Source organism: Chelonia mydas, chromosome 2 (assembly GCF_015237465.2).
Source record: "Chelonia mydas isolate rCheMyd1 chromosome 2, rCheMyd1.pri.v2, whole genome shotgun sequence".
NCBI lineage: Eukaryota > Metazoa > Chordata > Testudines > Cheloniidae > Chelonia > Chelonia mydas.
In genome coordinates this window covers 70,153,391-70,171,709 of record NC_057850.1, presented here as the reverse complement: position 1 = coordinate 70,171,709, position 18,319 = coordinate 70,153,391, and the positions used below count along the sequence as shown (strand labels likewise).

At 40.5% G+C, this 18,319-nt stretch overlaps 1 protein-coding gene across 2 annotated transcripts in view; it reads left to right on the top strand.

The window, feature by feature from the left end:
* The window catches only part of SNTG1 (syntrophin gamma 1), a 533,703-nt gene that overhangs the window by 507,140 nt on the left and 8,244 nt on the right, over positions 1–18,319 (top strand). For both annotated transcript variants that reach the window (XM_043539635.1, XM_043539634.1), the window contains exon 17: positions 6,124–6,234. In XM_043539635.1, the coding sequence (XP_043395570.1) occupies positions 6,124–6,234 (111 nt within the window). The remainder of the gene's footprint in view (positions 1–6,123; positions 6,235–18,319) is intronic.

The window sequence follows — 18,319 nt, the reverse complement described above, 5'->3', positions numbered from 1 at the left end:
CGCCTGCCATATTTACTATTCTTTCGACTCATCGGGATGGTTTGTCCCTGTAACCTCAACAGGGATTCCTTGAAATACAGCCAGCTCTCCTGGACTCCCTTCCCCTTCATGTTAGTCCCCCAGGGGATCCTGGCCATCTGTTCCCTGAGGGAGTCAAAGTCTGGTTTCCTGAAGTCCAGGGTCCGTATCCTGCTGCTTACCTTTCTTCCCTGCGTCAGGATCCTTAACTCAACCAACTCATGGTCACTGCCTCCCAGATTCCCATCCACTTTTGCTTCCCCCACTAATTCTACCTGGTTTGTGAGCAGCAGGTCAAGAAAAGCGCCCCCCCTAGTTGGCTCCCCTAGCACTTGCACCAGGAAATTGTCCCCTACGCTTTCCAAAAACTTCCTGGATTGTCTATGCACCGCTGTATTGCTCTCCCAGCAGATATCAGGAAAATTAAAGTCACCCATGAGAATCAGGGCATGCGATCTAGTAGCTTCCGTGAGTTGCCGGAAGAAAGCCTCATCCACCTCATCCCGCTGGTCCGGTGGTCTATAGCAGACTCCCACCACTACATCACTCTTGTTGCACACACTTCTAAACTTAATCCAGAGACACTCAGGTTTTTCCACAGTTTCGTACCGGAGCTCTGAGCAGTCATACTGCTCCCTTACATACAGTGCTACTCCCCCACCTTTTCTGCCCTGCCTGTCCTTCCTGAACAGTTTATAACCATCCATGACTGTACTCCAGTCATGTGAGTTATCCCACCAAGTAATAGTATATAGTTAGTCTATAATAAACAAGCTTTATATGTCCTTTACAGCTACCCCAGGCCAAGCACCGGGTGGGAGAGGGTTTGCTTATGCTTAGTAACCCTGGCCCCTGGGAGTCAAGCAGCATAAAAGAATCAGTTTCTCCTTGTTATGGCTTTTTATTCCTTTCCTTCTTTGGCTTAAGTTGCAAATTCAGTTTTTGAGAGGAATTCACTTGCAGGGCTCCTTTTTGTGGGTAAGGGAGCAAACAATAGTCTCTTGTTCTCTGATGTTCCACAATAGCATAGCAGGCCTTCTTTTGGAAACTAGTATTTCACACTTAATGCTTCTCTCCTGTCTTACAGTTACCAGGGCAAACACTTAAATATTATCTTATAACAAGGGATACAGATATTATAAGTGAGATTAATGCATGCAACAACTTACAAGCATTTCATAAAGTCTAAACACAGTCTTATAATTCTAATTCCTATTTTAACAATATCAACACACAGATGAGCCAGACTTGCTCATATATTAGTCAGCAGTCAGCCTTGGCATGAGCTGGCACCCGGTCTGCCAGCATCACAGTGTTAATTGCCCACTTTATTGTGAGTCATCTCCTACAATGCTCAAAATCTTGTCCCTTCCACCAACAGAATGTAAGACACACAAATGCTAAATGGTAAATTATAATGAACTCTTTCTTAATTAAAGTGTTGGGGTGAAATCCTGTTCCAACTGAAATCAATGGCAAACTTCCTATCCTATAGGATTTCATTTTGGGGCATTTCCAAACTGCCAGAATGTATCACCATTTCAGGCTATGTCTTCTATCTAGTTTGCCAGGTGCCTGTTTTTTTACTTGCTTGGATTATGTTCCAGTATGTATTGATGCTAAAGGTCTGAAATGATGCTATACCGTTACTGATAAAGTTCTAGGGATATTCTAGGGATATTTGAATAATACATGGAAAAGGAGTTGCAGCATTTGTTTAATATATTAAATCTAATATCAGATTTGTTTGTTCAGTGGAATTGTCTGCCATACTATACATTTCTATAAGAACTGGTTAACTTTGTCAGGATTTCTGAACATCCAGAGTTTTGTGAATGTGGCCAGAACATTCATCTCAGAGTGGGAAGATATTTTATGTTTGGGTTGTTGATTACGGAAAAGTATTTAAAATACTTTGTCAAATCAAGTCTGTTAGAGTGAAACATGCTATACTGTTCCTAAAACGTGTACTTGCTTACGCTTATATAGTTTTTGTAGATTCATACAAAGGCATAGCCTTTTTTAATTTCTTGTTAAATAAAGGACCCCCCCCACACCAGAACTGACCATAGAGCACCTAGTAAAATAATACCCCAACTTGCTTGAGGTTTGTAGTCACTGCTATTGTACTTATAAGTAATAACAATAGAGTTGGGAATAATTTATACAACAGATTTAGCCCCTCTTTCTATTTGTGAACAGACTTCCATTTTTACAAATTTATTTGTTATTCAAAATTTGACTAATGGCTTATGCAGACATATTTCAGCCTATGTTTCACTCATGAACAATGGTTGAATAAACTGTATACTTGATTTCCTATTTGATATGTGTCACATGGTCACCTAAGTCACATGGTATTGTTTGTTTTCTTACCAAATGACTTCTAAATCCAAAAAGAAAAGGAGTACTTGTGGCACCTTAGAGACTAACCAATTTATTTAAGCATAAGCTTTCGTGAGCTACAGCTCACTTCATCCGATGCATTCAGTGGAAAATACAGTGAGGAGATTTATATACATCTTAAGTGATCACTCTCCTTACAGTAAAAAGAAAAGGAGTACTTGTGGCACCTTAGAGACTAACCAGTTTATTTGAGCATGAGCTTTCGTGAGCTACAGCTCACTTCATCGGATGCATAGCATATCGTGCTCCTTACAGTGTGTATGATAACACCCATTTTTCATGTTCTGTGTGTATATAAATCTCCCCACTGTATTTTCCACTGAATGCATCCGATGAAGTGAGCTGTAGCTCACGAAAGCTTATGGTCAGATAAATTGGTTAGTCTCTAAGGTGCCACAAGTACTCCTGTTCTTTTTGCGAATACAGACTAACACGGCTGCTACTCTGAAACCTTCTAAATCCAAAAAAGCTTTCAAGATGATCATGGAGCGCACTTTTGATGTGAATCCTCATTTAGAATTTGTACAAGTATTTAAGTACCAATATATAGCCAGATGAATGTTCACATTCTCACAAACATTTTGCAAACATAACTTGCTTCATGTGAATGTCTGTGAAAAATGAATAAAATGTGAGAACAGCCATCAAAAGCAAATTGATTGCTTTGTGTTCGTGAATCCTTTTTTGCAATATTTGTGAAGATTCTATCCCTTACTATAGGATGAGTAAGATATGATTGCCTCTATTCAATGGTTTTTTTGAACTCTCAGTTCTAGGAATTATATTAAAAATCCTGATAGAAGAACAAGTGAAATCTCATTCTGACCATATTGTCCAGCTATGCCAGAAGACAGGAGGCACTGGATGTGGTTTTAAATGGGCTGAAACTTTATTCTTAAATATGTGGAAGTACCCTGCAGATAAATTTGTACAATACAGGTGATTCCATATATACTTCCATATTCCAGGGGAGCGGCTGTCAGCCTTTCCCCTTTCCAGTCCTGGTTCCATACCTCCTGCTGCTGAGACCCCACAATCCCTTCTTGTATAAGGGTTAAGGGGAACTAGAAAACGTGGAGTGGACTTCATCCCATACCAAGTATAGGAGCCCTGAACCCCCTTTCTCCTCCCCTTTAAAGGATGCCTCATTTAAATTCTTTACCAATTAATTTTATCTGATCACTATATCCATTCCATACAGAGTACCTGCACTAGACATCTGCCACAAACTTACATAATGTGTTGCATCATTGTAGCCTAACTCCCTTCCCCCATCCATACCCCACCAGGTCCATAACTCACTCTAGGGAAGGCAAGATGCCAACCTCGCCTCGACCAATGTGGCAGAGAGGGAAAATTCCTTCCCAAAGCCCCAAGAAAAGCGGCAACGAGTGTCATGTCTGTGGTGTATAATGACAAAAGCTGGTAATTTTACTACGCTGGTGGGTGTGAGGGTGGGTGCTGCTAGTCTGGTCTGGGTTAAATAGGACTTTCCTGGAACTGTCCTGGGTATAATCCCGCCCTGTATCTGGTCAGCTGGGGAGGAAAGGGACAGCGTCCCTGTCCCCCGCTCCCGCAACCTATTCTAGCTGTACGGCTTTCTGTCTCTTTACCTGGAATCCAGCAATTCTCTCTGGGTGGGCAGAGGCCTTAAAGGGGGCAATGACCCCCTTCCTAGCAGCCTGCTGGACAAGCCCCATCCCTGCAGTTAAAAGGGGGAACTCACTTTCTCTATCCAGCTAGACCAAGGGCCCCATGGCTTAATGTGCTGTGAGAACATTCCGGGTACTAGAAGTCTTTTGTCCCTTCATTGCTATGGACCCTAGTACAGAAAAGTACATAAGCAGATGCCTGACTTGAAGTGTGACTACCCACATGCTTAAATCAAGTGTGTGTTTAAGTACTTTTCTGAATCAGGGTATGATTTGGTATGACCTGCATTCTCTGTTCAGATAAGTGCAAGCACTGGACTAGTAGGAGTGATGCAGGTAGAGAGCGAGGCAAATTGACAGAGCTGTGTTGGGAAGCTTCTGAATACCACAATGCTATTGATCCTTCACTTTCATTAACACCAATTTCATCCAATTTTTAAAGTTAAAAATGTCATTTTTAACAATTGCAAGGTAAAATTTTTGCTTAGCAATGTAAAGTCAATTTGAAATTAAACTGCTTACCTATTTATCCAGAAGTCTGTGCTTCATGCTGGCTGTTACTCATTAGATATGTATACTATTGTTAGGGGAAGTAAGGCCCCCGCAAAAAGGAAAAAAAAAGTTTACAAAATTCTGAGCTATCAAAAGGTTAACATTTATTTCTGTAGCAATTGGCAGCAAACAATAAGGATCTAAACGAATATTGAGATAAAATTTTCACCACTTTTCTGTATTTCTCCCTACAGCATAGAGGCATTCTATTTAAGAAAATTATTCAGTTTGAGATTCTGATGGAAACAATACAGTGCTAATGAAGGCAAAAGCAGAGGGAAAAAAGGAAGATGAATCTGATGCAGACACTACTGTGAATGTAAACAAATTTGGTAGATATGCAGATTTTTTAGTGCAGCAATGAGAAAGAATTCAGCCAATAGCAGCCAGTAGTAGTGTGAAGTCATATGTACAAGATGCACAGTGATGGTTCCGTAATAGTTTTGCTCATCATTTACATTTCACTAAGACACATTCTTGTCCATCTTACTTACACATGAAATGTGAAATTGACTGTAGGCTGCATATTGATTCCAGGCTGATGGGTATGATGCTCTGTAACATTACTAGTTACTGAAATGCAACAGACTTTAGGAACAATATTCCTATATATTCTTCAGGAAGGTACTGCATCATACCAAGAAGATACATTTCTATTTATTTGTAACATTGAATATTTACTGCTTTTCTGTTTAGTTGATAACCTTATTACAAAATTCATAGTGGAGTGGGAAACTTTGTCATATATTGTCATCTTTTAATATTTGGATCTGCTAACACATTAAAGGTTCAATCCTGTAAGGGGCTGAGCATTTTGGTCCCAGTTCAGCAAGGCACTTCAACACATGATTAATGTTCAGCAAGTTATCAAACACATTGACTCTTAACTACTTACGTGCTTAAACTGAAGCATGTGCATTAAGTGCTCATTTGGACCAAAGACAATCACTTTCCGTGAGTAAGTACTAACTGTACAGTGTCATTTTTATCTCTATTGTTTTGTTTATTTTTACTTTTAAAAATACATGCTTTATTTTGTAGTTCATATAAATACAGACTCACATACATGACTGGATACCTTCTTCTATGGAAATAAGTAAATCAATAAACAAAACAAAACAAAATAAAATAAAGTAATTCCATGACAAGTTAGCACTTAAGAGATGGAGTCTGACTTATCCTCAAGGGAAAAGGCTTTTATTTTTTGACATCACAGTGAATTAAGTGACCCTTTCTTCATTAACTAGCGTTGAATAAAGCTAAAGGGGTTTCAAAGAACATTTCACAAATGCAGTCTGACTGATCTGAATCAGACACTGCCAAAGTATAATACATCCGTATAATCAAAGGGACTTCAGGCTAGATGGCGCTACATTGGTTTAATTATGTACCATAGGCAGGTTAAAAAACTAGCTAGGAAGAAGATCCTCTGTTTCTAATACACTTCTGTACATTAACTGTGTTGACCTTTCTGTGTATGTTTTGTTTCCTTTAGGCTGTGCTTTGGAGGTACAAGTTTTCCCAGCTTAAAGGGTCTTCAGATGATGGCAAGAGCAAAATTAAATTTTTGTTTCAAAATCCAGATACTAAGCAGATTGAAGCAAAGGTAAAAAACAACAACATTGTGTTATAAAGCCAGAAGTATATTAAAACTGGTTGACAACAGAACAACCAGGGAATGAGAGAATTAAGTTCAGTCTAATTTACTGATGCTGAGAGGATGTTCAGATTAATGTGATATGTGAAATAAGTGAAAACACAGTAGATACTAAGCAGAGGTGTGTGAATAGGTGCACAGTGCAATTGGTTAGTTAGGAATTTTAGTATGTTAAAAGAGGGGGTTTTAATCTTTTATTTAAATTAAATCAATATGTATGTTTTGTGCATGATAGTCAGCTTACTTTTTTATCACAGAAAGAGAGAACGCCAAGACGCATGTCTCGTCATCTTGAACTGGTGTGTTCCCCACGTTACCGTATCTTCATGCTGCTCTCCATGAGCAGCACCAATAATGTGTATTATGTTCCAAAGTACATGTGGACCAAAGTACATGTGAACTTTCTCAGGAGTGAAAGATATAGGGTGGCTTCTAATCGCCATAGAAAAGCTTGTCATTACAGTTCTGGTTCCATGTCAGATTCAAAATTCAGAGATGTTTGCTTTCCAGTTCTGGTTTTGATTCAAAGAAAATGCATGGAAATAGTAATACCTGTGAGACTTCTGCATAGGTTGGTGGATGCCTTGTGAGAATAAATGATAACACAAGATTTCTACCATCCCAAATAGTCTAACCCTTGTAGGATGAGCTGATCTCACAAGAATTCTATTAGTTAGAATTGCCTTTGAATCTGAAACCTAACTGTGATTTGAATGAGAATCTCCAAACCTAATGTATATCTAATTGTATCCAAACAGCACATAATTAAACTTCTCTAGGCAGACACGATGCTGCAGTGCGGCACCACTAAAGCCAATGGAGTTTCATCCTGCTATGCTGGAGGTGAATTGGCAAAATGAGTTTAAATAAGAATAGTACTCTGAATAATAATAAGAGATCTGAAAGGAAACAAAAAAAATTTAAATTACTGTATCAAAGAATTATGACATGATAAATTATGTTAGGAAAAAGACACGGTTTGGGATAGTTGTGAAATTCAAGAAAAAAACCTTGGGGTACAGTAGTCACAGTAAAAATCTAATCTTTTCCCCTACACTTTTCTTTCTTTTAGTAATGTGTATATTACATGATTATTGATACTATGAGTTACACCTATCTGTTCAATACCAAATCTTGTCCTCAGTTGGTCCGTGAAAGCTCCCAGTGAAATCATCAACAGTGAAGGGTGTCAGAATTCATCCCTGAGTACATTAGGGTTTTAATGTATTTTAAAGGGAGACATTTTCCTAATTATTATTTCCTTCAAATAATGTAGTAATAGGTAGAATTTGTTCTCTTAGCTTATAGGAAAGCACAGCCCACCAACCCAATGCCATATGGTATTTTTCCTTTCAGCAAATAATTAGGAACTTTTATCATACTTCTAAGTAGCTACAGTGCAAAATTAACCACTTACTTTTTGTTCTTATCTGTCTCTTACTGCTGTTCTAGTACCATAGGCTCTTCTTTTACAACTGCTTAAATTAATGATGCAATATTTCTTCAGGAATTTCTAGGAATGCAAAGATGGTTCTTGCTTTTAGATGAACTAAAAATAACCATGTTATGGATAAAATTTAACAAAATATTTATTACAAAATGTGCATTTTGAAGGAATACCACAGTTGGGCACTGAATATTTCTGTATGCCTACATTAAGATCATAGGGCCAGCTTTTTAAAGGCAACTAAATCCCCCTGAAATCAGTGGTGCCTAAATACCTTTAAAAACTGGCCCATAATGCTTACCTACCTTTGTAGTGGCCTCACAAAAATGCTATATGAGTGCTAAGTATTCCCAAAAGCTAGATTCTGCCATTCTTACACATATTGATATAGCTTCTCCTCCAAGTGACTCAAGCCAATGTTTGTGGCTCAGACATTCTCCCTGCTGCTTGCTACTTGGAGTGCTTTCTTCCTTGTCCTCAAGTGAGTCCTGGCTTTTTTGTGTGTGTGTGTGTTGCCTCCACCCAAGACAACTCATCACTGTGCACAGGACACAAAAGGTCCTCTCCTGTCTCCCTGTTCTGGTGTCTGTGAAGGTCTCAGCTGGCTCTTGGTAGCCAGTGGTGGGTTGGATCTCTGCCACTCTGGATGCTGGTCTCTGAAGGGCTGGAACTGCCTGACCCATGCTCAGCAGTTCAAAGACTCCCTTTGTGGGGAAAAGCAGTTAATCAGAGACTCCCTGGGCTGTTCTGTCTCACTCAGCTCCCAAACACAAAGATGAAGCAAAAAACTAGTCAGGCTGTCTCCTCCCACTGAGGTTCTGAGCCACTCCAGCTCATCATTGGCCCAGCAAACTGCTTGTCCATATTGTGCAATGCAGAAGTCTCGCTATTGGCTTCAGCAGGAGTTTCTAGTCCATTCTTCCCTAACCCCTGACTCTAAGCATACTGGAATATCAGAGAGCTCTGGTAGCCATTATTGTGTTTTTCATCGAGTAGGAAACCTAGAGGTTCAGTCCATAGTTCCAGGAGCTGGGAAACTCCAAGTGGAGTTTACACTGAACGGTGCGTTTCTCTGCAATAAGTTCCACTGAAATCAGTGGGACTTCTCACAGTGTAAGATGTTACTCGTTTGAATGAGGGTGACAGAATCCAGCCCTAATTTATTATCATCATCATTATATGTTATTAAATCCCTTGTTGCTTCATAATGTTTTCACTTTATTATGTCTGCACATTCTCAATACAGCAAAATGGAAGAAAATGTCTGCTAGTTTTATTGTATTTATTTTCTCCTAATGATCAAAGCATAACACAGATCATAGCATGACGTTTATATTAAAGAATAAATAACTATGCACTTTAAATTTTTGCAGTATAGCCTGATGCGTCCAGCAATTCTCCAATATTTTGGTGGACTATATAGCACTATCACTGTTAGTGTTAGAAAAAGCTACAAAAACAATTTGCTGCCAGAAGATGTAGAACAGCACCCATTCATCAAAGTTAGCCTGTTTTTTTTTAACTGAATCATCCCGGAGTTTATATTCCTGCATGATAATGGAAAGCGCTTCAGTGACACTGATACCTAATATTTTTATAATGCTGCTAGACTGTGTTTTTTATAGTGTATTTCATGCCTGACTTAACAAAATGCAAAATAGCATGCTCTGACGTCATGCACATCACCGTGTGCTATAGATTTAGTTACAGCTTTATCCGGTGTATTTCTTTTCACCTGGAAAAATCATTTAATGTACATTTTAACATTTACATTACTCTGCACAAATATGCAAATATGGCTTACTTTTATTTAGTGTCTCTGTACTGTAGCTTTTTCTTGGCCAGTTTGTTAGTTGTTTCTTGATAGTTTGTCTCTTGATAGTCCTTAGCAATTTTACTCTGACTAATCAATCCATTAATAGGTCAAATACTGGAGTGTTCATGGAGCCTTGCCTAGAAGAAACCACCTGCCCTTGATGGGCTGCAAGGCAAAGCCTAAATGTCTCCTGATGAGAAAATCACTCAAGGGCAACATTAATCACAGATACCCTCCAGGGGCTCTGATTCCTAGTGGCTATTTCCCAGCTGTCACTAAGCTGGAGAGACTGCACAGATCCAAGCAGCCAAACAGGATTTTCCTGAATAAGAGCTACGAAATAGAGCTGTCAGCTTGGGAAATTATGAAGCACAGGATTCTCTTTACTTTCTCCATTCCCTGAGAATCAGGAGATGAAACGAGGAAGAGAAACAAGGGCAGACCTTACTCCTCCCTCTAAATTAGAAATTTGTGGGTGTGCATGCGCGGGTGGCTCCTTAGTGTTCCTCTTCTCCATTGCAAGAGCTTCCTGGGTGTTAATGCAGCCGCCGGGCTGCAGTAACCTCAAAAGGCACTGCATTTCTCAGTTTAATTCAGTTCTGTAAGGAAATGATGAACTAATACAATGGAGACAATTCTGATATTGTTTTCTGACAAAAACAAAGTATTTAAAATAATATAAGAGACTCTGTTTTATTAGAGGTATGTCCAAAAAACACAGTACCATTTGCCCTCCAAACTGAGACACTGACATTATGAGATTCTTTCCTCACCACACATCATTTCCATTTGAGGTTAGTAAGCAAAGAAACATAAAGATTTCATAAACTACCACTCTGTGTGCCCTGATAAAATTAAATGGGATTGCACAGTTTGTAAATTAGAATAGATTTTGGACCTATATGATTCAGAGGTTTACTTTTAACACATACTGAGTAAATAATATGTACCTTACATGTGTGCACTGTAAAGTAAAAGCACAAATTTATAATGTTAGTACAAAACTTCACATCATTCAACATTCAGATGGGGAATATATCCATTGAAATGCAGGCCACACTGGTGGGGATAAAAAAAAGCTATACTATACTATACTATAGACTATCTTGGGGTTTTTATGTGTATTCTGTCATTTGCCTTTGTTGCCACTATTATCCAAGCCTAGATTTTTACAATTATATTATACTTGTGAGTATAGTTAGCAGAGGAGATAATCTACAATTAATATCACTTCTTCTGCATAGTTTGTAAAACAGAGACTGAGTAATATAACTTGTAGGAAATTTTATTTTACCTTTGTTTTGTTTTAACACCAATATTGTAGATGTGCAAGTAAGAACACCTCAATGGCCCAAATTACTAATGGTGTAATTGGTGGAAAGAGTTGCATCCAAACTTGCCAGTGATGAGTTTGGCCTTCTTTTTCAACATCCCTATTATAAAACTCTGTGACAGGGAAAAGGTCACTACCTAGGCCTGACCCTAATGGTTTAATGCCGCAGCCAATCATAGGTGCCAACGTTTCCTGGCACCTGTGGGTGCTGAGCCTCCCCCCAGCCCTGCCCCGACTCCACCCCTGCCCTCTCTCGCCCCTGCCCCGCCCCCATTTGAACCCCTTCCCCAAAGTCCCCGCCCCAACTCCATCCCTCCCTTCCTGCCCCTATTGGACCCCTTCCCCAAATCCCCGCCCCTGCCCCACCTCTTCCCCGAGCACGCCGCGTTCCCCTTCCTCCCCCGTCCCTCCGAGCATTTGCCGTGTGAAACAGCTGTCTCGCGGCGCAAGCACTGGAAGCCAGGGGGAAAAGTGGAGACGCAGCGAGCTCAGGGGAGGAGGCAGAGGCAGAGATGGAGCGGAGGCAGAGGCGAGCTGGGGCGGGAGCTGCCGGTGGGTGCAGAGCACCCACCAATTTTTCCCTGTGTGTGCTCCAGCCTCGGAGTACCCATGGAGTCAGCGCCTATGCAGCCAATTACTTCTGACCTATTAGCGGGAGCAGTGGAAACATAAAGGGCTGTCTAGGAGGTAGCAGGGAGGGGTTCAGCTGCAGCTATGCCCACAGGTCTGTATGATGAGACTCTTGGTTGTCGTGCTGTCTTTGTTTTGCTACTGTTATTTTTGTTTGGACTCCTTATAAGTCCTCATAAAGGTGGCCCTAGAAAGAAGGGACTGTGATAATTAGGGTCCAGATACTTTGGGAGAGAATAGGGAGCCTGAACACCAAAGAATAAGCAATTGAAGAATAAGTAACTGGTTGTATACGATATTACTGTGTTATAAAAGTGTCTCAAATAAGGTATTTTATGAACATTGGTGATGCACTGGTGATTAATATCATTGTGAAATATTATGTAATATCACTATATGAGGAATCATGCCTAGTCATTGATATTATGCTTTAAAGTCTGTGACCAAACAAAGAGAGAAACAGGTTTTCTCCCAGACAGGAGTGAAGGTAGCTATCTACCTGTCTCCAATGTAAATTTAGCATTATGGAAGCAAAACAATGGAAGGCCCATTTATAGACAAATCTTCAGGGGGATGGGAAGTCAATAGGAAGGGAAGAACTGGGGGATCATCCTGACTCTGGCAACAAAACTATAAGTCTGGAATGGGGAACACAGCTGCTCAGATGGTAGGGGCAAGTAATACTAGTAATACTGAGAGCATAATTTAGTAAAATCTAATTCCATGAGCAAGTTATAGATAGAAAGAAAAGAGAGATGTCATTTGATTTGCAAAAATCTACAAATAATAATTCCAGTGGTGTCACCCTCTGTGGCATGGCAATGGGGACTCACTGCTCCCCCCAGGTCCTCCGGTTGGCAGAAATTTTGATAATACTATTTTGTCAGAAATGGATCAAGTTGGGTATCATTCAAAAGCTCTTTCTCCATGAACACAATGGTACCAAACATGACAAACGTGGAACAATCATATGAAAATTGTTTAAGAAACAAACAATTGTTTGTTTTAAAATGTTTGAGTTCTGGGGTTGTAAGAAAAAACTGAGAGAGAGGAGTTGGATATTGTGTTGTGCCCACCAAAACCCCAGCAATTTTCATTTATCTTTTTTTAGGTTCTAGGACTTTGTCAAAACCAAGTGCACAGAATGGAACTGGTAACCTTTTAAAAACCCAATATCCTTTCTGAAATTCCTCCAATATTTCCTTTCTACAGACTTTTCTACACCTCTTATGCCAGTGAATTACCAGTCAATCATTGCAGAATAGCTGGTTACATCTAAAGCAAAAAAAGTATTTCTTAAAACCTTCCAGTGCTGTGAGGTTCAAATCCCAATTAGCAGTCCCGACAGATCTCCTGAAATGGTTATTCTATGTCCTGGGTGTCCACATCATTTTCAGATATGTCATGCCTCTCTTCAGCTGAAGCCATGCTCAAGGCCTTTCTTGCGGCTGGTCTATATCACACTTTTGCACAATAACCAGCTGAGGTCAAGGCTAGTGAATGTAGAAAGATCTACTATAGTCTATTTGACTGCTGCTTCATTGAAAACTGGATTTCTTGGCTTCAGAATTTTCAGACCTTTGTGGGAAAGTAAGTGAGTCTTGAAGTCAGGAAGCTTCTTCAAGGAATAGTTCCTTGTTGGTCCAGACAGCACTTGAGGATCAGACTGGTCCCCTTTAGGATGCTCCTGATAGCTGACCATAACAGTAGCATGAAGGGTACCTTTGCCATCTGCTGTATCTTCTACGATATCTAAGTCAGCAGCAGCACAAAATGACAAGGTATACCATTGACAAGGTCTGGGGGAACGTACAACCCTTCATGCAGTGCCACGTAGTGAAGAACCTTTTTTGTAATTTCAGTCTCTAGGCAGAGTACTTCGTCATCATAGTCAATGGAGAAGCCAATGCTGTGCATGAGGAATTTGCTTCAGGTTTTGGAATGAATTATTAAACTAACAGCCACTTAGAGAGAAAGAAATTCCACGTACAGTGCACATTTGTCGTGTATGTGTCGGAAACCTGCCTTTCACTCAAGCATTCATACATGAGGCTTTGTGATAACATGGGATCCTTGTGCTCCCCTTCCTTTCCATCATCCAGCACTTGCCTGTGCTGAGGTCACTGCAATCACCAGTACACCACTCAGAGAAGAAGTACAGGTCCTTTTCAGGTTTGGCATTAGCTATGGAACCCTGAAACGCCCACATACTGCAGGACAAAATGCTTTTCCATAAAAATGTAACAGCTGCAAACAGTCTTCATACTACTGTTGACATCAGCATGTTCTGCTTTTGATGTTGACATATCTTTTTCAGTTTTTAAGGATATGTGCTATGATTGATTTCTGCAAATAGGATTGCTAAAAAGTATGTCTCTATCCCACAGTTCATCTTCAATAAGTGCTTTAAGAGCCTTTCTGTAGCGACTGGAGCATGGGCAGTCATGCCTAATAGTTAGAGTCAGGTGCCTGGAACCAGAGTCAGGGTTAGGGCTGGGGTCAGAGTCAAGAGCCAAGATGAAGGTCAAAGCCAGAGTCTGATGTCAAGTCAGGAATCAAAGCCAGAGTCAGTGGTACAGCATAGGAGCAGGGGCTTGGAGTGAGGCAGGAAAGTAGAAACCAGGAACAGATTGGGGTCTGGAATAAGGAGGACAGGAACCAAGAACAGGCATGGCTCAGGAGTCAGGCAGGTAGGCAGGGTCTGTAGTAACAGCCAGCCAAGGATTCATCTAGTTGCTTGGGCAACTTCCTGAGCCTCTTTCTGGTTTAAGTAGAGCATCCCAGCAAATTGGTGGAGCTGGACTTTCCCCGCCAGTCAGGAGCTTTGGGGCCAGGGAGCCTTTGCAAGCTAGAGCTTCACTGGCCCCCTATTGCACTAGTTCAGGTGAACTGCTCGAAGGCAGCTGTGGTCTGAGCCCGGCCTGGGTTTGAGGTCCATGATCCCTCACATTTTGTTCCTCTTCAATTCCATTCAAAGAAGCTATTTCTCTGTACTTAGCCTCTATATCAGCCAATGCCACCGCTTTCCCATCCATTAGCGCTGTGACTCCAGCTGAGTCACACAGTTTGCAGTAGTAAAATCAGTATTCGTTTCTGTTCCTTTTACCTTTTCATGCAAGGCATTATACACAGTCTTGATATAGCACTTGGTGTGATATGCAGTGTCATATGTGTGGGCATCTTTTGGGTCAATGCACCCACTTAATTTTACATTTCTTGCAACATTCTCATTAAGAGTGACTGCTTCCTACAGTTTCTCACCTGTCTTGAAACTGTGCTTAATTGATGCCATTGCGCTTCTGGCAGAAGAAGCAGGTGTTCCTCTTGAAACACATGCCATGGGACCTAGTATAAGGTGAAACTCGCCCACAGCTGACACTTGTCCTGGAATCTTTAACTTTTTACTGGTGCTTGACATAATTCCTCTCCAACCTTGCCAGATGAGTTTATGGGTGCACTTCTTATAGCATGTAAGGTGCCATTGAGCATAGTATTTAACCAGATCCTCCACAGTGGTATTCTCCAAAAATTTGGCTACTAGTCAGTGCTGTTCGTCTCTCCATTGATGCCTAAAAAATCATCAAATTCAAAGTAAAGCCAAGGATTTTGTTCTAAATTACTTTGGGATTGTAATGTATTATGTTATGTGATGTAGGTTATGTAACTATGCTTACTGATTGCAGATAGATTCCAGTAATTTTTTGCTGGATGCTGACATGTTAACAAGTGCCTCACTACAACACTATTGGTAAACAAAGCTGATAACCAGTACTACTGAACCACTTCCTTTTTGCCGATGATGGCAAATAACTTAAAGTACTCCTTCCATTTATAGTAACCTGTAACATGGAAAAAATTAATCAGGCAGCATGTTCTGAGCACTAATTGATAACTCGGTAGTGTTGGGATATGTTAGGGTTAAGTACAACAATAAGCTGCTAATGTGCTGACATGCTATTAGGGGACAAAGGCATATGTAGGCAATATTTTTGTGTCTAATACCTAAGTTACAGATTCTTTAGTATTACTTTGTCTAATACATAATTTGCAAATTCTTCAGTATTTCCTTGTCTAAAATATAAGTTGCCAGATTCTTCCCTTCTCTGTTGCTTATAAAGATTGATAAGGATGCAGCTGCAGGAGACTTCAGGAGAAATGCTCTTTGTGTAAAAGAAGGTAAAAGGAATGTTATCGTCCCCTTCCTCCCTTTCCCAGCTACATAAACAAGCCCTGGCTTAGGGCCCTTTCCCCACCCTCCCCTGAGAACTGTTCATGGCTCCTTCCTCCCTCCCCTGAGAACTGCTGATGAGGGAGATTTATGGCAACAAATTGTTGCAAAGAAATGTATCTTCGAGGTAAAAGTAACGTGTAATGCTATAAGTAATAAATAGGGGTGGGTTTACTAACAGTGGTTATTTCTATTACTTAATAAGTGTTTTGGGGGTATTGTAACAAATGTAAGTGTGTGCATACTAATCAAAACAAAAAAAGTGTATTGTAATCAATTCGGTGCTTACTGGGCAATTGGGTCCAGGGGAACAAGTAGTGCAATAAAGGATTCCATCTACTCAATCCGCCTCTGGGTCAACCTGCTCCTCTTCTTCTAACAAGTAGTATCAGGTTTCAGAGTAACAGCCGTGTTAGTCTGTATTCGCAAAAAGAAAAGGAGTACTTGTGGCACCTTAGAGACTAACCAATTCATTTGAGCATAAGCTTTCGTGAGCTACAGCTCACTTCATCGGATGCATACTGTGGAAAGTATAGAAGATCTTTTTATACACACAAAGCATGAAAAAATGGGTGTTTACTACTACAAAAGGTTTTCTCTCCCCCCACCCCACTCTCCTGCTGGTAATAGCTTATCTAAAGTGATCACTCTCCTTACAATGTGTATGATAATCAAGGTGGGCCATTTCCAGCACAAATCCAGGGTTTAACAAGAACGTCTGAAGGGGGGGTGGGGGTGGGAAAAAACAAGGGGAAATAGGTTACCTTGGATAATGACTTAGCCACTCCCAGTCTTGACATCTGAGTGTTGGTTCATCCTTCAGGATAGGTTGTAGATCCTTAATAATGTGTTGGAGGGCTTTTAGTTGGGGGCTGAAGGTGACGGCTAGTGGCGTTCTCTTATTTTCTTTGTTAGGCCTGTCCTGTAGTAGGTGCCCACATATCTATTCAGGGGACACCATCACAGGGCCTAATAACATCAGCCACACTATCAGAGGCTCGTTCACCTGCACATCCACCAATGTGATATATGCCATCATGTGCCAGCAATGCCCCTCTGCCACGTATATTGGTCAAACTGGACAGTCTCTACGTAATAGAATAAATGGACACAAATCAGATGTCAAGAATTATAACATTCATAAACCAGTCGGAGAACACTTCAATCTCTCTGGTCACGCGATTACAGACATGAAAGTTGCGATATTACAACAAAAAATCTTCAAAACCAGAGTCCAGCGAGAGACTGTTGAATTGGAATTCATTTGCAAATTGGATACAATTAACTTAGGCTTGAATAGAGACTGGGAGTGGCTAAGTCATTATGCAAGGTAACCTATTTCCCCTTGTTTTTTCCTACCCCCACCCCAACGTTCTTGTTAAACCCTGGATTTGTGCTGGAAATGGCCCACCTTGATTATCATACACATTGTAAGGAGAGTCATCACTTTAGATAAGCTATTACCAACAGGAGAGTGGGTTTGTGGGGGGGGGGGGGAGAAAACCTGGATTTGTGCTGGAAATGGCCCAACTTGATTATCATACACATTGTAAGGAGAGTGATCACTTTAGATAAGCTATTACCAGCAGGAGAGTGGGGTGAGGGGAGAGAAAACCTTTTGTAGTGGTAAACACCCATTTTTTCATGCTTTGTGTGTATAAAAAGATCTTCTACACTTTCCACAGTATGCATCCGATGAAGTGAGCTGTAGCTCACGAAAGCTTATGCTCAAATAAATTAGTTAGTCTCTAAGGTGCCACAAGTAGTATCAGGTAAGGGCCACAATTTAACTTTGCAAGGGCCACACATTTGACATTCCTGTATTAAAATAAAGCATAAAAAACATTTTCTTGAATATATATATGCATAATTGTTCTAGTTTGCCATGTTTGGTACCATTGTGTTTGTGGGAGAAAAGGGCTTTTGAATGATATCCAGCTCAACTCACTTCTGATGACAATGTATTATCAAAATTTTCACTAACCAGAGGACCTGGAGCATGCCATAGAGGGTGATTTCAAGCTGCTCCAAGATATCATCAGAGAATTTTGCTAGCATGGCAGTATCTTCAGCTGGAATCTATTCTTCTTGTCCTTCCAGTATAGGAGGTGCTCATTGTAGGAGGCTGGGAGATGGGATATTATGTATCACGGCTTCAGGCAGATAGCCAATGTGCAGTGAGCTCAGGTGATCCAAGCCATCAAAACAAAATCTTAGAGCTGTTATCTGCTGACACAAGTTAGAGACAAGAGCTTGGTGAATTTTTCAGATCAATAGTTTATTCAGTTTGGTCCTGGGGAAAAAAAATCAAGCTGGAGTAAAGAGGTGGTCTGACCCAATAACTTTTAGTCCAGTTAGGGCACTCAGCTGGGATGTGGAAGACCCAGATTTGAATTTCCAATCTGGAGCAGGAATTTGAATCCACATCTCCCCACTCCCACATAGGTGCTCTAACCACCACCAGAGGCTATACTCTCTCAATGTCTCCTTTTGAGTATATTTCATTTTTCATAAAATAATTGAATAATCATTGGGCCAGAAGGATTAAGAGAGACTCTATGAGTGGTAATGGCACTCCCC